At 40.5% G+C, this 24,832-nt stretch overlaps 1 protein-coding gene and 1 non-coding gene across 2 annotated transcripts; one reads left to right on the top strand and one right to left on the bottom strand.

Moving 5' to 3' along the window:
• Window positions 1-10,483: 10,483 nt before the first annotated feature.
• On the bottom strand, window positions 10,484-10,590 carry LOC125854005 (small nucleolar RNA R71). Its single transcript, XR_007445304.1, has one exon. It is a non-coding gene; the product is annotated as a small nucleolar RNA R71 (small nucleolar RNA).
• An 11,008-nt stretch (window positions 10,591-21,598) lies between these two features.
• Window positions 21,599-22,843, top strand: LOC125848534 (uncharacterized). The gene is made up of 2 exons (XM_049528447.1): window positions 21,599-22,143; window positions 22,252-22,843. The coding sequence occupies exons 1-2, from the start codon at window positions 21,599-21,601 to the stop codon at window positions 22,841-22,843; spliced, it is 1,137 nt and encodes a 378-aa protein (XP_049384404.1).
• Window positions 22,844-24,832: the final 1,989 nt, after the last annotated feature.

Raw genomic sequence — 24,832 nt, 5'->3', positions numbered from 1 at the left:
GGAGTTCACCACTTTGCTTCATGGATCTACAAATATTTAAAGTTGCTTCTTCATTTTTCAGTCTGAATTTCATCTTCCCCTTCTCCAAATCAACCAATGCACGCCCTATGGCAAGGAATGGTCTCCCAAGGATGATGGGAACCTCAAAATTGACCTCACAGTCAAGAATCACAAAATCCGCTGGAAAAATGAAAGACTCCACTTTCACTAGCACATCATGGAGTACACCAATGGGCCTCTTCACAGTTCGATCAGCCATCAGTAACCCCATGGTAGTGAGCTTTGGGTTCCCTAGACCCAACTTCTTGTAAATAGACAATGGCATGAGGTTGATGCTAGCACCAAGGTCACACAATGCCTTAGCAAAGTGTAACAGCCCGATATTACATGGAATCGTGAAGGCACCAGGATCCTCCTTCTTTTGCACAAGAGACCTTGTAGCAATAGCGCTACAATGCTGCATTATATCCTCATCTTCAAAACTTACAGACCTCTTCTTTGTCACCATATCTTTCATAAACTTTGCATACCCAGGCATTTGCTCCAAAGCTTCTATCAATGGGACGTTGATGGAAAGTTGCTTCAACATAGTAATAAACTTGCGATATTTACCATCTTCAGTCTTCTTCACTAATCTCTGTGGAAAGGTGATGGAGGTCTAGGTATGGGTACCACTTTCTGAGATACTTCCGCTTCTTTCTCTATCGCATTCTCAGACTCCTCTCTTACCTCTATCACATCATCTTCTTTTCTAATCTCAACTTCCACCACAGACGGCCTAGGTGGATCTATGGTTTGCTTACCCCCTCGAGTAGTAACTGCCATACAATGACCATAATTCTTTGGATTCTGGATGGTGTTGCTACGAAGAGTACCAGGTTGACGTGGGTTCGCTGTAGTAGACAACTGGGTCATCTGCTGCTCTAGGTGCTTTATTGACACTGCATGGGCATCAACCTTTTGACCAATTCAAGATAAGTCGTTTCTCATCTCCTTCACATTCTCATCAATTGCATCAAACCTTCTCATCATCTTCTGCATCATATTTTCAATACGTGCCATATTGCCTCCAGCTTCCCTAGTACCAGATTCCTAATTTTGAGGAGGAACATAAGGTCCAACCCGATCGTTTATGTTGCCATAGGTGTTCCTGTTGTAGTTGTTGTCGCGATTGAAGTTCCCATCCCGGACATATTAACCCTCTCGGTTGTAATTTCCATAGTTCCGACCTTGGTTTCCTTGACCTTGGTGCCAATTTTCTGCGTTGGATCCTTGGGAGTTTGGTCGAAACGCCCCCGTCTGATCATTCATCGCATAAGCATTCTCTCCATAGTAACACTCTTCATCTGGTGGTGGCGTTCTAGTCAAGTAATTCACAGCATTTACCTTCTTTGCACCTCCACTCAGATGCTTCAATACCAACCCCAACTCGGTCCTCATCTGAGCCATCTCTTCACGAATCTTATCCGCAGACTGGGTGTTTGTATTCTAAATGGCGAATGTGTTTCTCCCAGTATCTAACCTCCTAGTGCTCCATGCTTTATTGTTGTGAGATATCTTCTCCAGCTTTTCAAAAATCTGTGCATATGTGCAGTCTCCATATGAACATCCTGCAATAGTATCAAGCACTGCTTTATTGTTGACATCCTGACCTCGATAGAAATATTCCTTCAGTGACTCATCATCAATACAGTGATTTGGGACACCTCTTACGAAGGCAGTGAATCTGTCCTAAGAGCTACTCACAGACTCTCCAGGTAATGCTACAAAATTGCTGACCCTATCTTTGTGATTTAACTTCTTGGACACTGGATAGTTCCTTCCTCGAAACACATCCGTCAGTTGGTCCCATGTAAAGATTGAGTTATAAGAAAGAACGGTGAACCATACTGCAGCATCACATGTCAGTGATAGAGGGAACACTTGTAATCCAATGACATCCATATCTAAGTCTGGTCTACCTACACAACTTTTGCAAACCACCCTTAGCTTGGCTAAGTGAGCATGTGGGTCCTCCAATGGCAATCCTGAGAATAAGCCCCTTGCTGTAAGCATCTACATCAAGCTACTAGTCACCACAAATGTGTGCCCTGGAAGTAGAGGAGGTAGGACAATAGGTCCATCTGAGTTTTCTATATTATCGTTGCCCCGATAGTTGTCACGTTGTCGTGGGCCTGGTGGATCTTGCACCCTCAATGCATATCCCAATTGATTGTCAGCTGGCATCTGATTGACCCTACCAACTGCTCTCGGTTGTTGTAACTCAACTGCATCACCTAGATTTCCTCCGATAGGATTAACTGGATTGTTCATTCTTCGCAAATTGTGGTTCAACTCTGGATCGTAAGGAGTAAGTGGTTCACCATGGCTCCGTGTACTTGGCATACACTAGAGTCAGAACCTGAGAGAGACAAAAACAAAGAGAAAAAGAAAGATTACGAAATATTTGACTAACGTTCAATAATGTAGTTAAAATAAATCTAAAATCCAACTTTCCCTGGCAGCAGCGCTAAAATTTGATGCGCTCAAATTACACATCCCTAAAGAAGCATAAGCTATCGTTATCAAGTAAAGAACCCAACTTGTAGGTTGGGGTCGATCCCACGAGGAAAATGGTTTAGACCTTACTTTAACCAACAATTATGTTCAATTAGCCAAATTACTTCCTGAAACAAGTAATTAAATGAGGGGGGGGGGGGGTTGTGAAACAAATTGTAAGAATTCAATAAGTAATCAATAAACAAAAGTAAATATTTTGTTTTTATCAAGATGAGAGAATTAACTAGGGTATGCGTGTTCCCCACAAGCTCATAATGCAGTAATCCTAGTAATAACAATCCTTTCCTAGTATATCACATGCAAAGTGGTAAGTATGTATCTCTAAATCCTTGGTCCGGCATATAGAAAATTTCACCCTGCACCTTGGTCCGGCTACGTGTGTATAATTTCCTAACCCTTACCTATACCTCATATTAGCCATCATAATCGATGTTTGGCTTAGTTCTTACTCCGCACCAATCGACACTAGACTATTAGATAGTATCACACTAAATCTATGTTGATAATTCATATCTTGTTAATTACCTCCTTGGTCCGGCAAGTAGTAACAAGGTGAGTTCTAATGTTGGTCACCGTTAAAAAAACTTCTAAACGAAAGAATTATCAATGCATGCAAAATACTAGTCACGAATTGCTTATTTACTATTTATACTTTGTTAATCGCTCATGTTAGCACGAACACAATTCATAGGTTTAGATGAAGAAATCATGAACTTATGTAAGGAGAATAATAAACCAAGAAATTCTACTTGAATTGCAAAACCAAAATCTTCAAAACGAACTTAGGATATTAATGATTGCTAAGTTTGTAAATTAATCTCCCAAATCACAAAGTAAAACTAGAATAATAATGTCTAACCCCCAAAAATAAGGTTTACATACCCTATTTATAGAAAACAAGTCCTAAGTTAAAAGGGAAACAAATTAAGGAAAGTTTATTCAGGCACGCATCTTCATTCCACGAGACTGACACATGGACCGTCAATGGATTTACGGTCCGTGAGTCCCTTTCGTCAGCCAGGACTTGGAAAATATTTCAGCTTGCAAAAATTAGCTTCTCTGAAGCAAACGACGAAACTGCAGGACGGACCGTAGATCGACAATCCCCCTCTGTAGCTCCACACTTGGAATCTTCAAAAATCAGGTACTGGAACCCTCGCAATATCAATCTACGGACCGTCAATGGCCACCGTGGTTCCACACTTGGTCAGATTTCCCTGATTTGCCTTACCTGCTGATCTACGGCCATCACCTACGGATCGTCAAAGGATCTACGGTCCGTGGATCACTTTCGTGAAAGCACTTTTTCTGCATTTCTTTAAGCTGTCTCTTTACTTCCGTGCCTAAACATCTTTCCTGCAAAATATGATAAAAATACATAAAAACCAATACAAAAAGGCCCTAGACACACACAACTTGGAAGTGATATGTATTAGAAATACCGTAAAATCACGGTATATCACTATCCTTGATCCCAACATATTCAGTTGGTCTGATCAAAGAAGGATCTCCCATGCACTTCTTCAACATGGAGATATGAAGTACCGGATGGACCGCGGCTAACTCTTGTGGTAGCCCCAACTCATAAGATACATTACCTTCCCTTTTTGATATATCGGGGACTAAGATTATCCTTGTTACCAAATTTCATAACACCCTTCATGGGTGAAACTTTCAAGTAGACCCAATCATCTACTTTTAATTCTAGATCCCTTCTCCTAACATCAGTGTAGGATTTCTGACGACTCTGCGCTGTTTTCAACCTTTCTTGAATAACTTTCAACTTCTCCATAGCTTGATGAACTAAGTCTGATGAACTTCTCCATAACTCTGTGTAGTAAATTCTGCACCTCTGTCTAAAATAATGGAGACCGAAACCCCATGGAGTTTGACCACCTCTTGAATATACAACTTAGCATAATCTTATGTTGAATGGGTAGTCTTTACTGGCAAAAAGTGGGCTGATTTTGTCATTTTATCATTAATTACCCAAATAGAATCATGCAACCTGCGAGACCTTGGTAAACTTGTGATGAAGTACATATTGATCATCTCCCACTTCCATTCCATAAGTTCTATATATTGAGCCAAACTACCAGGCCTTTGATGCTCTACTTTAACTTGTTGGCAATTCGGACACTTAACAACAAATTCTGCAATGCCCTTCTTCATACTACTCCACCAATAGTCTTTTCTCAAGTCGCAATAAATCTTTGTGGAACCCAGATGAATGGAATATCTGGAGCTATGAGCGTCCTCCATGATCCTCTCTTGGAGTTCATCCACCCTTGGTATACACAATCTACCTTGATATCTCAATACACCATCTCCTCCTTGTTCAAAAGCCATTACTTTTTGCTTATGAACATTTGCCTTCAATTCAAGCAAAATTGGGTCTTGGTCTTGCTTCTTTTTTACTTCTGACACTAATGATGATTCTACCCCATTCATCACCACTACTCCTCCCTCTGTGGAATCCATTTGTTGAACTCCCAGGCGTGAAAGTCTATGCATATCCTTTGCTAGATCTTTCTTATCTTTCTCAAAATGGGCAGTACTACCCATAGACAATCTGCTCAAGGCATCAGCAATAACATTAGCCTTACCTGGGTGGTAAAGAATACTCATATCATAATCCTTGAATAATTCTAACCACCTCCTTTGTCTGAGATTAAGCTCTTTCTGAGTTAACACATACCGTAGACTCTTGTGATCGGTGAGCACATCCATATGAACACTATAAAGATAATGGCGCCATATATTCAAAGCAAATACCACGGCCGCAAACTCTAGATCATGAGTTGGGTAGCTCCTCTCATGAACCTTCAACTGTCTTAAGGCATAAGCTATAACTTTGTCATTATGCATTACCACACAAGTCAAATCAACTCTAGATGCATCACAATACACCACAAAACCTTAAGTACCTTTTGCTAAGGTCAAAATTGGGTAGTAATCAACCTCTTTTTGAATTTCTGAAAGATTTTCTCACAAGCTTCATACCATTGAAACTTTACTGTTTTCTGAGTTAACTTGGTGAAAGTGGATGAAATAGATGAGAACCCCTCTACGAACCTTCTATAATAGCCAGCCAAACCCAAGAAACTCCTAATATCAGTTGGAGATGTGGGTCTAGGCCATTTCTGCACTGCCTCTATTTTCTGAGTATCAACTTTAATTCCCTCTCCAGACACAATGTGTCCTAAGAATGCCACAGACTCAAGCCAAAACTCACATTTAGAGAACTTGGCATACAACTCTCTATCTTTTAGAGTCTGGAGAACTATTCTGAGATGGCTAGCATGATCTTCTTCATTCCTCAAATAGATTAGTATGTCATCAATAAAGACGATAACAAACATATCTGAATAAGATTTGACTATTCATAAGGTCCATGAATGCTGCAGGCGCATTGGTCAAACCAAAGGGCATGACCAGAAACTCATAATGACCATAACGGGTTCTGAAAGTTGTCTTCGGAATATCACATTCCCTTAATCTTAACTGATGGTAGCTTGATTTGAGGTCTATCTTAGAGAAACAAGTAGCACCCTGAAGCTGATCAAAAAGATCATCAATCCTTGGGAGAGGATATTTGTTCTTGATGGTAACCTTTTTCAACTGACGGTAATCTATACACATCCTAAGTTAACCATCTTTCTTTCTCACAAATAAGACCGGAGTGCCCCAAAGTGAGTCACTGGGTAGAATGAAACCCTTATCAAGGAGAACTTTCTACTGCTCTTTAAGCTCTTTCAACTCTGCTAGTGCCATTCTATATGTCGGAATAGATATAGGACGAGTATCTAGAAGAATGTCTATACCGAAGTCTATTTCTCTCTCAGGAGGGACACCAGGAAGATCATCTGGAAACACTTATGGAAACTCTTTTACTACTGAAACTGACTGAATAGGAGGTATCTCAACACTAGAGTCATTAACTCGGACTAAGTGATCGACACACCTCTTAGAAACTAACTTCCTTGCCTTAAAGTACGAAATGAAACAACCCTTAGGCATTGCTGAACTACTTTTCCACTCTGAGACTGGATCATTTGGAAACTAAAACTTCACAATTCAAGTTCTACAATCAACTGAGGCATAACAGACATGAAGCCAATCTATAACAAGAATGACATCAAAATCTATCATGTCTGACTCAACTAAATCAGCCATGGTACTCTTGTGGTTGACGAAAATGGGACAATCATGATAGACTTTCTTTGCTAGAATAGACTCACCAACAGGTGTAGAAACACTTAAGGGCTCACTAAGTTGCTTAGGAAGAACATTAAATTCATCGCAACATATAGAGTTACAAAGGATAAACTCGCTCCTGGGTCTAGCAAAGCATAAATATTAAAGTTAAAGACTTGGATCATATAAGTGACAATATCTGGCGAGTCCTCTTTCTCTTAGAGACTACTAATAGCATATAGGCGGTTTGCTCCTCCGCCAGTACAAGAAGTAGCCCAACTAGGTGCAGCTTTGTCTCGTGGAGCGACTGAAGAAGACTGGGATTTATTGCCCCCATTACCACTACCCTGCTTGTTCTTTGGACACTCTCGCATGAGGTTACCGTTCTGGCCACACTTGAAGCGACCATTGGAGCCATCACGACATGTCCCTGAGTGGTTCCTACCACACTTAGCACATGCAAGAGGCTTACTACCCCCTTGTGCCATACTACCCTGAGAATAGGCAGGTTTGGCTATGAAATTCTGACTATTGTACTCACTTTTATTCTTTGGTGCAAGTGCACTAGCAGAAGATGGAGCAGGTCCCTTCTGTTTCTTTTCAAAGGATGACCGGTTGGCATTATTCTTCTGTTGCCTGAACTCATTCCCTATCTTAGCTATCTTTTTATTAAACTCATCTCTATCCCTCAGCTTTTCTTCCTCAACATGCTGCACATAGACTATCAATCTTGTGATATTCATGTCACCTATTAGCATTGTAACCTTACCTTTCTTACTCGACAAATGAGACAGCACAGCAACAAATAAACTCATTCGGCTCCTCACGTAAGCAACCATCTCCGGAGCATACCAGGAAAGGTGTGTAAACCTCAGACTATACTCATGAACACTCAAGGACTCCTGCTTAAGTGTGAGGAACTCTCGTACCTTAGCCTCTTTCAGTTCTCAGGGAAAGAAACGCCCCAAAAATGCCTCCTCAAAACTAGCCCAACTCGCAGGTGGTGCTCCATTCGCTCTACCCTCCTTCCACTGGTCAAACCAAGTCCTAGCAACATTATTTAGTTGATATGCAGCTAGTTCTACTCGCTCAGCATCGGCAATGTGCATAACCTCAAATACCTTCTTCAATTCCTCAACAAAGTGCTCTGGACCCTCAGTAGTGCTTGAACCAGTGAAACTTGGAGGATTCATCCTCAAGAATTCTCGGATCCTCGAAGTATTAGTTACTTCCTGTCTAGCTTATATTTGTTGCCCAACTTGGTTGGTCCCAACTTGGCTCAACATCCGGATAGCCTCACCGAACTCACCATTGGTAACTTCTCCTTGGGGTTGCACTTTAGGTCCCTTGGGTACCCCTTGCTCCTAAACATTACGCCTAGCAGCACAACCTCGGACAGCTCTTTGTGGACGCATGATCTGAAAGACACGCACAAGCACGAGTTAGAAGAAACTTTTTAGAGATCAAACTCTAACGCACGAAATGAGTGTGAAAGAAGTGACAAAATTTCCTAAGTGTTGTAGCCTCGTAATTATAGATGTGGCGCACTTCACACCAATAACTAGGACACTACAGACATGGCTTCATAGACTCCCTAGGACTCTTGAATTTTGTGCTTTGATACCAAGTTTCTCACACCCTGAGTCTACACCCTGGGAGGGACTAGCACTCGAGAACCATTATTGGCCCCAAGAAAACCCTTGGTCTGGCTTACTTACTCCGTAGAGCACTTAACTTATCAAAGATAACTCATATAAAACTTAGAATGTGATAATAAAATATTCAACTAGCCAATAAGGCAAACTCAAGTCTGAACATAAGATAATGAAAATGAAAAGACTACAGAACAAACATTTGACTATCTATGAAGCCTCTAAAACAACTGAGACGGACATCGAGAGAAGAACCACGACATTCTAATGAACTAACTAATACCGAAAGCAATAAAACGGATCCTCCGGAAAGCAAGGAGGCTCACCATAAAACTCTGCATGCTCAACTGGATCAACAAAGCGCTGGATACTGATCATGGTTACCTGTGTCTGCATCATAAGTAAAAGCAGGGCAAATGGCATTAGTACATTGAATGTACGAGTATGCGAGGGGAATTCTAAAACAAGACATAAGCTTGAAAGGAACTAACGAACTTACCTAGCTCAACTCAACTCAACTCAAACTTAACTGAACTCATTTCAATATGAAGCAATATAAAACAAGTGCATTATAAAGAAAAGCTTTTTAAACATGGATGTCAACTCTGTCTATTTGGCAATACAATAATACTCTGTGTGTATGCAAAGATACAAATATAACTCTGAAAATCTATGTAAAAATACAATTAACCTGTGTATATAAGAATACAAATACTTCTATGGGAGTTTCTCTAACTAACAACCATCACGTAAGAGCTATTGTGATTATACAGCAGTTTGTCTCATGCTGCCAGGGCCGTCCTATACCTTGCCGAGGGTATAGAACCTCACTACTAAGTGGATCCACTAGTCTATGCTAAAAAAACACTAAGGAATCATCTAAAAAGTAAAGTAGAAAACTTAGCATCCTTAGTGGTTCCTACCACATTAGGTTTAGTGTTTTGGGCTTGCTCTAGAGTGATGTGCAGAACCAAAGTAGAAAACTTAGCATCCTTAGTAGTGGGTTACCATGATTTTAGCTTGAGAAAGTGAAACATGGGATCTATCATTTGTATCTAGCACGAGAGAGTGGATTTGATGAGGACAACGGCTGGGCAACTTCGAATTAGTGTTGAAGTTCAACAGAATTCGACATAGAAAAGGTAATTGTTCGAGAGAAAATTACCTTACATATGGTCCTACCTACCCATGACAAATTATCCTATTGTGAGCATCGACGTTCATCCACTAAGTTAAAATTCAATAATTGGTTGGTCAATTCCCCAAGTTCTACCTTAATAGTTGATCATTTTGTGATGAAGTGTGAAATCAGAGTGATAATCAAATTTGATATTTGAAACTAAAATCAAAGAGGTGCAACAAGTGTTCAATTGACAAGATTGTTGTCATATTTCATCATTGAATTTGAAGGATAAACTACTCTCTGTGGGATTGACCCCAACCCATTTAGTTGGGTTATTGTACTAACTAATGATCGTTGACACTTAGAATTGGATGAAGTGTCCTGATATGTTAATCAAAATGGCGCCGCTTTCGGGGAGTAGCATTTCTTAGAGTTCTTTGATCGAAAATTTGATACTTTTGAATTGGTTGGTTGTAATTGAGTTGGGTTAGGCTGCTTGGTGTAAGTGTGTACGGACTATATAGAGGCAAGAATGAGTGAAGAAGAAACGAATGATAGTCAAGCAGATCATCGGGACGGTATCAATGATATCAATAGTGTTTACAACCCAACTCAAACAGTTGAAATGGGTGTAATTTGCATACCACAAGCTGAGGGAAATGCAATATTTGAAGTCACTAGAACAATTTTTCATATCCTCCAAATGAAGGGACTATATGGAGGACAAGAGCACGAAGACCCACATGAGCATGTAAGAAATTTCACAAAGGTATGCAGCCCATTTTCGTTCAATAATATGTCACAAGAGTCAATTCGGCTTCGGTTGTTCCCACTATCATTGACGGGGGAAGCTAGCAAGTGGTTGGTCGAGTTACCAAGCAATTCCATCACATCATGGGAGGAACTGATTATAGCATTCAATGCAATGTTCTTTCCTCCATCAAGGATGATGAAACTTAGAGATGATATTCAATGTTTCAAGCGATAGGAGGGGGAACCCATCCATGAAACATGGGTGAGGTTTAAGAAACTCTTAATTAAAGGCCCAACTCATGGGCTACCAAACAATTTTCTACTCCAATATTTTTACCGGAGTTTTGATTTGGTTAATAAGGGAGTGACAGATCTATTGGTACGAGGGGGAATAATGTTACAACCATTTGAGGTGGCTTCATTTCTTCTTGATGATATTGTCACGACCCAAGCCTAGGGCCTAGACGTGACATGGCGAATGAGGAACCCGAAGGAACCCCAAACAAGCCTCTCAAACTTGTCATCACACTTCATCGGTCGCGGAAGTACAATCAACATTAATTAACGGGAAATAGGGACTAAGGGCAAACCATTTCAAAATGACATCATAGAACAAGAGTCAAGCTCATTTACAAAATACTTGTCCAACGCACACCTCTACATACATAGATAGGACGGGGGCCATGACATACTACCGGCTCCCCTCATAGTCAAAATACAATTGCAAGCTAAAGTCTCAAAACATAGGAGTAGGAAACATAACATAGCCCTCGAATCATTGAGGACTCACCAACAAACTCGGATAAGCACCGTACTAGCCACGTGAATGGAGAGAAGGATCAAGAGTAGCTCCGGTCCCTACATGGTGACATCATGTAGGCAAAATATGCGTTAGTACTTGGAATGTACTAAGTATGCGGGGTGCAACACAACAATAGACAAGGACACAATCGAAATACAAGAAATAGTTTCATAGGCATTATGAATAACAATATGAGGATGCATGATCAAAGTGAAGTCAAAACATGTTTAAGTAAATCTATACTAATAGTAGATATCATATGTGTATGCATGATCCAACCAATCTATAACCCCAACTTAGGATGGGGGATGCCGTTCACACCCGGACACCCTGGTGGCAAGGTATAAACCCCTCACATGGTTGATGTTGGTCACACCCCAAGCATCCTAGGTGGTGAGATATAAACCTCTCACATGGTTGATGTTGGTCACACCCCAAGCATCCTAGGTGGTGAGATATAAACCTCTCACATGGTTGTCCGGTTCTTTTCCCCCGGACCGGGCATGGTCATGCAACACTTTATATAGGAAATTCCCATTAGGCTCTAATGCAATCTCACGTATGGAATGAACATATACACAAGCTTAGTTTGTCATCAACACATCTCTGGATTGCCATACATCTCATAACTCAAGCTTTAAAGCATCGATTCATCAATTCTCCATAGTTGGACATTTTGTCAAACACCTTGAAGGCATGTAATGGAATCAAAGAGCATGGAAAATAGGGTAGTAATTATGCAGCCAAACCAGTGAACAACCTACAACAACACCTTTTAACACCCACAATACCACATGAAAATCTCCACATCCATTCCAAATTTAGATTCAAGTTCTAGAGTCACAACATGCTCAAAACAATCACTTTTCATGTTTAAAATTCAATGTGCAGGAAATTATTACAAAGAACAAGACTAATTTATGAATCTTAACTTAAACCATGAATTAGTGAGTAGAATAGAGTCTAGGCACTATGGGTGGAAGGACCCATGAGTTCAACACCACATACCTTGAGTTCTTATGAAGGTCTTGAGAGTGTCTTCAATGGAAGCTTGGAACTTGGAGCAAGAGTCTCTTCAATCTTGAGGAAGGTTTTGGATTAGGGTTCTTGAGAGAACTTGAGAGAAAATGTGTCTAAGTATGGGAGAGGTGTTTTGGGAAATGTTTTAGAGATGGGAATTGAACTAATGGTATATAGGAAATAACATATGCCCTTTGGAAAAATGGTCCAACACTTAGAAAAAAAAATGAGGCGGGTGAACAGTAAAAACGCTCACTGGAAATTGCATTTCCTGCCAGACAGATTTTACGAAAATGGGCATAACTTCTTCGTCCGAACTCCGAATGAGGTGAAACGAAGTGCGTTAGGTAGCTAACTCAAAGGGATTTCCATGGATATGTTATGGGCCACCCAATTATTTGTGTGCTAGGATATATGACCCTCCAAAGTAGACCCTCGAAAAAGGCTTCACTTGGAAATTTCGGATTTTGATACGGTTGCTCTAAAATTTGGGTTAGACCCATTTCCCACTCAATTTGACCCCCTAAACAAGAATATGAAGTCGGATTTTCGAAAAACGAAACGGATTTTCTTTGATATAGCTAAACAAGTTTCTGATAACTTCCGAAGCACATTTTTAAGAACCTTTTGGGTCATTTCAGTTTTTTTCTTTTATGTTGAGATGATCAATATGTTGAATATACTTGTACCTTATGCTTTTACACTTATTTACATGATGGTTAATAAACTTGGTAAAATGCATGGTTTTCAACCAAAATGTCCTTTATAGCATATTTCAAAGATTTCTTGCATGGCTATCATACATAGTGCAAGTTTTGTACAAACCCATATTTCTTCTACATTTTCTATAGTGTAGGGCCCGATTGTTGAGGTGTGTTTCCTTCTTGATCAAAGCTTGGATTGATTCTCTTCGCTCTTTTGGTTAGTACTCATGGTTCGAGGACAAGAGTTGTTCATTTCTAGTGCCTTCTTTACTCTCTCTTTTGAGACTATGGTGTAAAGGGTTGTGACCCTTATTGATACTCGATTGTATTAGATGGTGAATGAGACAATGTCTAAACTTCTTTGATTTTATGAAAATACTGTGATTGTAAAAAGTTTTAATTTCGCATCATTTCTATTACTTATGTTTATGATATGCTAAGGGCTTGTATGAGACCCCTTCAAGGTCAAGTACGGCGTGTTACATCTAGGGTACCCCTGGGTCATGACAGTCTAGGGTCTATCATTGCACAGAAGCGGCTCAACTTAGGACTTATTATTGATCAGGAGATGGCCATGAGGGCAAAGCAGCGCCAGACATCCATTCCCTTCTCGATCTTGATAACAGAGTTATGCCAGCATGTGGGAATTTCTCGTGACGAGAAGAGGGACATCGAGGTCACCCCAAAAATCCTCTACAGAAATCCAGCTTATAGAGGCTGAGTACACTCGGGAGGAGGCAGACATGAGGAGAGAAGCTTGGGTGGATGCATCCCTGGAGGTTAACGTTTAGTCGATACCTGCAAAGACATTTTTGCCTACTCTGGTCTCTGGGCCTTCAGGTACACCTGCTTCCACTTCCTCCCAGGATCTTGGTGTTTCTACTAGTTCCCAGCCCACCAGGATTACTCAGGCCATGATTCTGAAGATGGGGCACTTACCCATTCTGTTGATGTATGGGCTACCCAGTTGGAGGCTGAGGTACCTTGGATGATTGAGAGGTCCATCCTAGCTGCATTTGCACCCCTCCGGGCATCTATTGACAATCTCACGGCGAGAGTAGAGACTTGTGAGAGTCGACAGGGGGCTACTTCAGAGGTGACAGCTTTGAAAGACGAGGTTGCTAATTTGAGAAAGGATGTGGACTATTTGAAGTCCACAGACTTCACTTCACTTTTGGAGGAAACTGATGATATGGATCCTCCACCTAGTTCTGAGATTCCTCCAGCCACCATCGGAGATGTACCGATGGATGATGTGGCAGCTGATGAGTCGGAGGCAGAGATAGATAAGAAGCAGCTAGAGGTGCGAGAGGAGACCATCTATGGAGACCTTCCAGACCTAGAGGGGACGATTAGACAGTCGGTCATTGAGACATCACTGACAGAGACGTCCATGGCAGGCTCTAGTGGAGTTAGTGTTGCTGGTGTTGCACCAGGCATTGATGCCTTGACATGCAGAGCGACTGTGTAGACAAGACCCTTCTTTACCTCCCTCTCTGTCGTTTTTATTGACCTTCTATTATTTTGTTGCAATTGAGGACAACTGCATTTTTATTTGTGGTGGGGTGAGGTATTTCCATATCTTCCTCTTGTGACTATCTTTTGTATATACAATTGGGTTTTTATGCTTTGAATTGCGTGTTGATATTTTTTTGTGGATGTTTGAGCTTGTGCTACCTTATGATAAATGTAAATGGTTTTTGACCCTTCTAAAAAAAATTAGCCACCTCTTGTGTGTGATTGTGGTTGTTCTTGTGCAAATTTGAGTATCGGTCATGATCAATATTGATGACTTGAATAGTGCTCTTAATCGAACCAAAATGAATTCGCAGCTACGATAAGGCCAAATGAAGTTGCATATGCAATGTGTGAACTTTTTGCATCTTGTTGTAACTAACCGATTATCGAATGAGTCTCTTATGATGAACACTGCACACTAGTGAAAGCGTGGAGTCTTGTTTGATATTGGTGTCAATGCCTTATGAGATGAGCTTACCGTGAACCTAGGGTGATAACACCTAGAATTTGTCCCATTGTTCTGGTTGACTAAGTGATGCAAGCTCTTGAAATGATCTTAGGCAACAATTTTAAAAAGTGAAACAATTTTACAATATACCTCTTTTGTGGCCAACCTTGTGAGATGTGTGAACCTTATTTGAACCCCTTTAAGCCTTATCCTTTTCTTGGATAAACTTGATGCAATTGTGACGCCTCTTTATTTATTCACCCATAATCCTCATGAAGTGTGGTTTGTTTGAATAGCCAACTTAGGCCAAAAGCCTAAGTTGGGAGTGTGGTGAAAGATGAGGTAAATCAATAAGTGTGAAAAAGTTCCCCTTGATCCATGAACTTGAAAAAGATGGAACCCCTCCATATAAAAAAAAGAAAAAGAAAATAAAGAAGCAAAAAGAAAGAGAGAAAAAAAATTGTGAAATAAAGTTGTGAAAGTTGCAAAAGAAATGGGGTGTCTGGTATTCCGTGGAAGTGAATAATGGGGTGACTTTTGAGCATGAGTGAAAATGCTGAAGAAAAGGAAGGAAAGTGATGTTCATACCACATTTCATGAGGATAACTGCCCCTGAGCCTAAATGACCATACCTTTACACTCAGCCCCGTTACAAGCCTTGAAAATACCTTTTTGATCTTGAGTGAGCTGAAACGAATGTTGATTGGAAAATAAGGGCAAACCTATGGGTGAAGTCATGCATGTGTTCATCTTTGTGAGTGTGAGACTTGTATATGATTCTGGAGCTATAAATTGTTGAAGAATTGTGTGTGAATATGGAATCATCTTTGTTGTGAGGGCATTTGAGTACCTTTGTTGAGCCTGAACGTGCATTTGAAGCAGTATTGTGAACTTGAGAATTTTTTATAATGGTGAGTCACAATTTGAACCTTTTAGTGCAAAATTGATTCTTGCATGAGTAAGTTGAGGCTTGTTGTGTGCATTCATGATTGAGTCTTCTGTAGTACTGTTTGAGACATCCTTTTCGAACTGCTGAACTTGAGTTTTACTTGAGGACAAACAAAAGTTTAAGTTGGGGGTGTTGATGAATCCGAGATTTGGACTCATTTAGGGCTTTGTTTATGTAGAATTAGTGTCCTCAAATGCTTAATTTGTGCAATAGTTGATGTTAAACCCTTGATGTTCAGGTATATGGATTGAGGAACAAAGCAAAGACACTAATAAGCAAAAAGGAACAAAACAGGCTGAAAGGATGAAGAAAGGCAGTCTGGTGATCGCCAAGTTCACTTGGTGAATCGCCGATTGGCAATTTGACCGGCTAAAGTCCCAGTGTGCCAAGCCCAGAAGGAAAGAACCAAGTTGGCGATGAAAAGGAGCAGTCAGCGGATAGCCGAGTAGTTTCGCGATGCAGTGCTATATCGCCCAAAGTTACAGACCTGGAGGATGATGAGTACCAAGGCAAAAGGATGATGGAATAGACCAAAAGGCGGCTCGTCGAGTGGTTCGTCGAGCTCGACTTACTTCACCGAGTGACTCTTTGCAGCACATTTTTGGCGACTATAAATACGTTCTTGAACATTTAGTTTAGTATCAAATACTCTTTAGAACAATCTATTATTGAGTTTTGAGCACCTAGAGATAGTTTTTCTTTAGTTTTTCTTTAGCTTTGAGGGATTGAAGAAATTTACTTTTGAGAAATTGGAAGTGGGTCTTTGAGATTATTCGAATTGGAGCATTGTAAGGATGAATCTACACTTACCCAGTTGATGGATAATCAATTTGGTAACTGTTTTTACCTTTTTATAATGTCTAGCTAAAACCCCAATTCTTGGGGTGTGATCATATGATTATGGGCTGATTTAATTTATGGGTATTGTTAATTGTTAGTTTAAATGCTATTTAGAAGTAAGTTTAATCGGTAATTCTGGTTCAATTTAGGAATTGTAGTTGCAAATGCAGTTCCAGGTTTGTGTTCTTGGCTTGCTCGAGAGGTAGGTTTTAGAACCAAAATTATTGGTTGATAGTCAGTGGGTATTGGGTTGACCGGGGTTCAGCTTGAGAGAGTGAATCCTAAACTCAATCCCACAGATTCAGCTCGAGAGAGTGAATGGACTAAGGTGTGGGCTGCTCTTATTTTTCATGCTTGTTGATGTTCGAGAGAAATCACTTGATTCGGGGTAAATTGTTCGAGAGTAAGTTTACCTCGCCTATAGCTAGCTTACTCACTAATATCTAGATATTTACTAATAGTTGCAATTACCCATACGTCTATAATTTCCTATAATCGATCACATCCCAAGAACCCGTCTCATTATTGTTAATTTTCATTGATTGTGATTGTTTGTAGTTGTTAATCAAATCTAAAATCCCCATTTGACATTCGTATCACCCCTTAATTTGAATGATGTCTTTATTCGATAATTTTTATTCCTATGACTGATTTGAATATGTTCATACTTCCCAATTGAATCTTAAACACGCACCACTCCCTGTGGGATTCGACCCCAACTCATTTAGTTTGGTTTTATACTGCTAGCGATCGTTGACACTTAGAATTGGATGAAGTGTCCTTGAAACGTTAATCACTTGCCCATAGTGTATTTTCACTTTCACCACATATTTTTCAAGGAATCAAGAGGACTTCTATTTGGATGTAATACCGGCTTAGGGTAAGGAATGGAATGTTTTGGATATATTTAGTGACTACACCTCCCTAATGCACATGGTATTGCTTTACCGGTTACACATCTTCAATAGCTTTTCTTTTCCTCTGAGTACAAACTTCATGAATATTTTCTCTCTTATATTTCAAGCTCTTCCCCATATTCTCCTTATTATTCTTATATTTTTCTTATTTTTTTAACTGTGCCTTTGCACTAGCCACCCTAAACTCAAAGCTTTGAGACTTAAGTGAGGTGCACAATATCATTAGTAGGACCAGGGACAATATTTAAGCATACTTTTGAAATAGCCACCCTCAACTTAGTTGAGGTGCACATTATCCACTAGGGACCAGGGCCAAAACCGAGTTTTTACTCTTCTATTTTTCACACATCACAACCTTTTCACCCTTTTCCCACTTTTACCAATGTTTTCAACCTTTGTTCTCAACATAGTGCATTAAGGATTACATTGGGATCAAATACTTTGGTTTCAATAGACAAGGTTTCGGCTTAATCATGCGGGTTAACAAAAAAACAAAGCTAAGGGCTCAATGGGTCTTTACTAGGGATACTTTCATTGGTAGGCATATAATAGAGTCAAAAATTGGATTTTTCAAAGAAATGTCTCAATCACTTTCCTTAAGTCATACAAGCTACTCATTTAACACATGTGGGGCAAGCTCTAGATATCATTCAAAGCAAGAACCATGCAATCACTCACCACACATGGCATAACGACACACATAAGGACAACGTCATTTCTAGCATGCTCATACAAATTGCATTACGGTGTTTCTACTCAATTAAGCCCACTTAGATTCATTCAGAGTCAAAACAACGAGCATATTATTGTTTCAAGGTTACCATTTCAATGTTGCATATACAATTGTATCTACCCATGACATCTGGCTAACTTTCTAGAACATGGTTTCAAAATACCAATAGGTTAGTTTCCCCATTCTACTCCTCTTTGTGACTAATTTTCCCTTAAGACGGTCGTCATCCATCCATCATCGGGAACTGTCACTCCTATGATGACTTTAAGACTTAACAAAAACTAAAAAACTAGACCTAGTCAGTTCAATGGGACTATCCTCGTGAAAACTACCGAAAACAAAAGTTGAGAACCCAAAATAAAAATAACATAAAAAAATAAGACTCCATAAAACTGTAAACTATATACAACAGAGAGTCATCTCCCACCCCACACTTAACAATAGCACTTTACTCAGTGCACACAAATAAAACAAAGTAAAGAGTTAGAGATACTCCATCGTGCCTCTATGCCTCGTCGTCATCATCACGACAATCCACCACATCACTGGCTCCATCAAATACCATCAAAGTGTTGGCATTATCATCATCATCCTCCTCCTCGTCCATCCCCTCATCTGCGGTGGCCTTATCATCATCAAGGGCTACTGAAACGCCGGACATATCCTGCACATATAGGCTGCACTATCCGTAAGTGGGTAGCACTCCTCCAAGTTCACATCTCATCAACAGTAATCGGGCAACCCCGATCCAAAGCTGCAACTCTGTCAGGCTCCCTAAAATCAATGGAACTTCAAGATCAGGCTCAAAATTTAAGGCCACAAAGTCCACAGGAAAGATCAACGAACCCACTTGTACTAGCACATCCTCTACTACCCCTTCTGGACAAACGATGGATCTATCCGCAAGTTGGAGAATGACAGTGGTTGGTTTTGGACTGCCCAACCCAAGTTTCTTATATAATGATGCAGGCATGAGATTAATGATTGCACCCAAATCACAGAACCCCCGGGAATGAACACTTTGCCCAATTGTAATTTGCACTATGAAACTACCCAGATCCTTTAACTTCCTGGGTAGTTATTCTGAATTCTAGAGTTGCACTCCTTAGTAAGTGCTACCATTTCATACTCCATGAGCCTCCTCTTGTTTTCCACTTTCTCCTTCACATACTTAGCATACTTTGGAACTCCCTGCAAAATGTCAACCAAAGGCATGTTAATGTGAACCAGTTTAAGGAGAGAGAGAAACTTATCGAAGCATTCATCTTCATTCTACTTTCTGAAGTTTTGTGGAAACATAGGGGGTGGTTTCATTTGAGGAACAGTCTTCTCAGCATTGGAGTTCTATACCAACTCTTCTTGTTTCTTTTCTTTATTAACTATCTCAGTATCTCTCTTCTTTGGAGCTAGTCCCTCTAGTTGTAACCCACTTCTAGTACTCACCACATTCAGTTGCTTAGGATTACGTGCAGTGTCACCGGACAAACCTCCTTGAGGACGCACGTTTAGTGAATTAGCTATGATCTTGGGAATATTTATATGCCTAATTACTACAAATAACCCATCTTTTAACGTGAGTTTAAGAACAATTACTAATCTAATCTAACATGTTTTACTTGAAATTGCAATGATTGCATACTAATATACATGATTATATATTTTGCAGGGTTACTAAGAGAAGTGATTGATGCAAGAGAGCAAAGGATTTGAAGACGACGAAGTGATGCCCAAAAAAAGAGTTGGCACGCCGCTGCAACAACACTGGTGCAACAAATGAGCGACGCGCCTAGCAAGTTTGACTGAGGCCCAATTCTGGCACACTAGCAGCGCAACGCGCCAGCCTGCCAGGAGCGATAACTGCGCGACGCCCAATGTTGTGAGAAGTTTTTTGGCGCCGCTACCGGGGATTTAGAAATTGATTTATATTCGATCTTCTTAAGTCTACAATTAGAATATTTAGGTGTTAATTAGTTGATCTTAGATTTTGATTGCAGGCACTTTACTTTCAAGTCTGACTCGGAAAGGGAACTTGTTGAACCAAATAGCGAACCCGAAAAAGCTTTACGCCAACGCAGAAAAATGAATCGAGAGCATCAAGAAATATTAGGGTTAGGTCTTCGCGGTGACAATGAGGAGAATAACCAAGATAACGTTAACAACCAAGAGAACTTGAATAACCAAGGGGTGCCCCCTATCGTACCAGCAAGACCCGTCCGTGATGTGGCAGTCCCACTCACAGCCAATGTGGCGTCTAGCATTAGGAAACCTCCACTAGGGGTACATTTGAACTAACACAGGGGATCGTACAACTCCTCCATTCTAATGGGCAATTCACTGGTCTCCCCCACGAGGATCCCCCAATCCACCTTAGGAACTTTATAGAGATTAGTGATACATACATCCCAACTGGAGTCTCATCGAACTATGTGAGGATGACGTTGTTCCCATACTCTTTGTTAAGAGCCACAAGGCGTTGGTTAGATTCTGAGCCACCAAACTCCATCACCACCTGGGATTATCTAGGAAAGAAGTTCTTGAGTCAATTCTTTCCATCCAAGAAAATCACACAGTTGAGGAGTGAAATATTAAGCTTTAAGCAAAACCCAGGAGAGGACATGTACCAAGCATGGGCTCGTTTTAAATAAATGTTGAATGCCTACCCGCACTACATGCAAACCAATGAGGTACTTGCTCACACTTTCTATGAGGGCTTAGATTATAATGCACGTGTGCTTCTTAATAGTGCAGCGGGTGGACAAGCCCTAGCAAAAACCAGTGAGAAGTTGTTCGACTTACTCGATAGACTCTTCGAAGGGAACCCAGGGTATGAGGGGGAAATGCCTAGAACCACAACCCAAAGGGCCGCAGGAATTTTAGATGTAGATCAAGCCATCGCCAAAAATGCCAAATTGGATGCAATGCAACATAATATAGCCATGCATTTCAAACATATGTCATTAAATTAAGCACCGGTTAATATGGTACAACAGGCATCCAATTGGTGTGTGGTATGAGGTAGTGGAGCTCATGAAACCGAGCAATGTGAGGCAAACCCGAATTCTATAAACTATTTGGGTAATGCGCAAAGGGGTGGAGGTCAGCAAAACTATGGTAACACTTACAACCCTAGTTGGAGGAACCATCCTAACTTCTCATGGGGTGGGAACCAAAACCAAAATCAGGCGCAAGGGGCTAACCAATACCGTTCTCAAGGGGGTGGGAAACAATACCAAAATCCTAACCAAAGCACAAATCCTAGTTCACCAAAATGGGGGATGACCAATAAGAAGCTACTCCAAAAGCTCATGACTAAAATAGGGAAGAAAATAAATGCTAGGATAGATAAGTAGGATGAGAACATCAGAAACATCCAGATGTCCCAAATGAGTTTAGAGAAACAAATTACACAAGTAGCCAATTCTATGAACTTGCGTCCCCATGGTGGGTTGCCCGGTGATACTGAACCCAACCCCAAGCAACTGAATGCGGTGAGTATTAGAAGTGGGTTACAACTAGAGGAACTAGCTCCAAAGAAAAGAAATATTGAGGCAGGTACTAAAGAAAAGAAAGTGGAAGAAGTAGTAAAGAGCTCCAATGTTGAGGTACCCGTTCCTCAAAAGAAACTACCACCTCCGTTCCCACAAAGGCTCAGAAAGAAGAATGAGGATGAATGTTTTGGTAAGTTTCTATCTCTCCTTAAACAAATTCACATTAACCTACCTTTGGTTGACATGTTGCAGGGTATCTCGAAGTATGCAAAGTATGTAAAGGAAATAGTGGCTAACAAGAGGAGGCTCTCGGAGTACGAAATTGTGGCAATTACTGAGAAGTGCAGCTCTAGAATCCAAAATAGACTACCCAAAAAGTTGAAAGATCCGGGTAGTTTTACTGTGCAGATTACAATTGGGCAAAGTGTTCATGCCTGCGGGTTGTGTGATTTGGGGGCGAGTATAAATCGTATGCCCTTATCATTGTATTAAAAGCTTAGGTTGGGTAGTCCTAAAAGAACCACTGTTATTCTCTAACTCGCTGATAGGTCCATTGCTAGGCCAGAAGGGGTAGTAGAAGATGTCTTCGTACAAGTAGGTTCCCTGATTTTCTTGGTAGATTTTGTGGTCTTAGACTTTGAACCTGATTCTGAAGTTCCATTCATCTTGGGACGTCCATTCTTGGCCACGGAGAGGGCATTGATTGATGTAGCAGCCGGACAATTAACCATGAGGGCACATGATAAGGTTGAAGTGTTTGATATTTATCGCGTTTTAAAATTGCCTTCTAGCTATGAAAAATTGGCTGCTATTACGGTTGTAGACTACCTAGTAGAGTCACAATCAGTTGTGCCAGAAGATCTCTTAGAAAGAGTGTTAATGAGTCATGAGGTGGATGGAGATACTAAGGCCCAAGAGATAGAAACATGTTTGAATATGGCACTTGTGAAGACTCACAAGCATAGAGTCGAGTCATTAGATCGTGAGTTAGGACCTCCACCAAAGCCTTTAATAGAAGAAGCTCCCAAGCTGGAGTTAAAAACGATGCTTGCTCATCTAAGGTATGCATTTTTGGGTACTAATAAAACTTTGCCTGTTATACTTTCTGCAGAGTTGTCTGAAATACTGATGCGGCATTGAGGATCCTAAAGCGGAGAAAGAAAGCGATTGGATGACAGATGGATGATATTCATGGGATTAGTTCGGCGTTATGTATGCACAGAATATACATGGAAGAGGATCACAAACCAAGTCCACAACATCAATGTAGGCTAAATCATGTGATGAAAGAAGTGGTGAGAAAAAAGGTAATAAAGTGGCTAGATGCGGGAATTGTGTACCCGATTTCTCATAGTAAGTGGGTAAGTCTGGTGTAGTGTGTTCCCAAGAAGGGAGGTATGACAGTGGTAAGGAACGAAAAAAATGAGTTGATTCCTACTAGAATAGTGACCGGTTGGAGAATTTGTATGGATTACTGGAAACTTAATGATGCCACCTGGAAAGATCACTACCCGGTTCCCTTCATTGACCAGATGCTTGACCGACTAGCAAGATAGGAGTACTATTGTTTATTAGATGGGTATTCCAGATACAACCAGATCTTAATTGTCCCCTGAGGATCAGGAAAAGACCACGTTCACTTGTCCTTATGGTACATATGTTTTCAAACGCATGTCATTCGAACTTTGCAATGCACCGGTGACTTTTGAAAGGTGTCTGATGGCCATTTTTCATGATATGGTGGAAGACTTTGTAGAGGTGTTCATGGATGATTTCTCCGTCTTTGGGAAGTCTTTTGAGGTATGTCTCTGGAATCTTGATAAAGTACTTGCTAGATGTGAGGACACTAACTTAGTTCTAAATTGGGAAAAGTGTCATTTTTTTGTTAGAGAGGGGATAATATTGGGTCACAAGGTGTCGAAGTCAGGTTTAAAGGTTGATAAAGCAAAGGTAGAAGTTATTGAGAAATTGCCCCCTCCTATTTCTGTAAAAGGGGTGCATAGATTTCTTGGTCATGCAGGTTTCTACCGGCGATTCATCAAGGATTTTTCCAAGATTGCAAGACCTATGTGTAGTCTTTTGGAGAAGGAGGTGAAGTTTGACTTTGATGAGATGTTCTTGAAAGCTTTTAAGATGTTGAAGAGGAACTTGATTGAGGCTCCCATCTTAATTGCTCCTGATTGGGAATTACCATTTGAACTCATTTGTAATGCAAGCGACGTAGCAGTGGATGCAGTGTTGAGACAACGAAAGAATAAAGTGTTCCACTCGATCTATTATGCAATGCAACAAGTTTTTGGCGCCGCTGTCGGGGAAAGTCCTCTTGATTCTATGAGTAACACTTTGTGAAAATTAAAGTACACCAAGGGCAAGCTTATGGCATGTTAGGATATGTGAAAACTTCATTTGTGAGTGTTACAGTGAATTTTATTTTTTTTAAATAGCCATATGATTGAAATGCAATGTTGTTGGTGTGAAAAAATTGTTATACTTAAATTGGTGAGGACATTCATGAAACATGTTTGGTACTTAATATTGTTTGGTATGTCTCTATGATATTCCATTAGCCCAGAATTATTGGTGAAGAGTCATTCATCGAGGTTGTGAATTGTTAATTGGTAGACTATGAGGAAGAGTGGAAATTATTGCATATAGTGTGTGCCACAAGATCATGATTAAATGTGTTTGGCCGATTGTAAAGCGAGGTGAGGAATCCAAGGGTTAAGAGTGTGATTTGATAAGATAGATTTTGTTCGAGGACTAACAAATGTTTAAGTGTGGGGTGGTGATCTTAGGCATATTTATATGCCCAATTACTACAAATAACCCATCTTTTAAAATGAGTTGAAGGACAATTACTAATCTAATCTAACATGTTTTACTTGAAATTGTGATGATTGCATATTAATATACATGATTAGCTATTTTACAGGGTTACTAAGAGAAGTGATTGATGCAAGAGAGAAAAGGAGTTGAAGACGATGAAGTGATGCCCAGAAAAAAAGTTGGTGTGACTCCCCAGCAACACTGGCGCAACAAGGGCGCAACGCGCCAGGCCAGTTTGACTGAGGCCCAATTCTGGCACACTGGCAGCGCGGCGCGCCAGCCTTCCAGGCGCGACGCCCTAGA

This window comes from Solanum stenotomum, chromosome 1 (assembly GCF_019186545.1).
Source record: "Solanum stenotomum isolate F172 chromosome 1, ASM1918654v1, whole genome shotgun sequence".
Taxonomy (NCBI): domain Eukaryota; kingdom Viridiplantae; phylum Streptophyta; class Magnoliopsida; order Solanales; family Solanaceae; genus Solanum; species Solanum stenotomum.
This window is presented reverse-complemented; position numbering and strand designations above follow the sequence as displayed.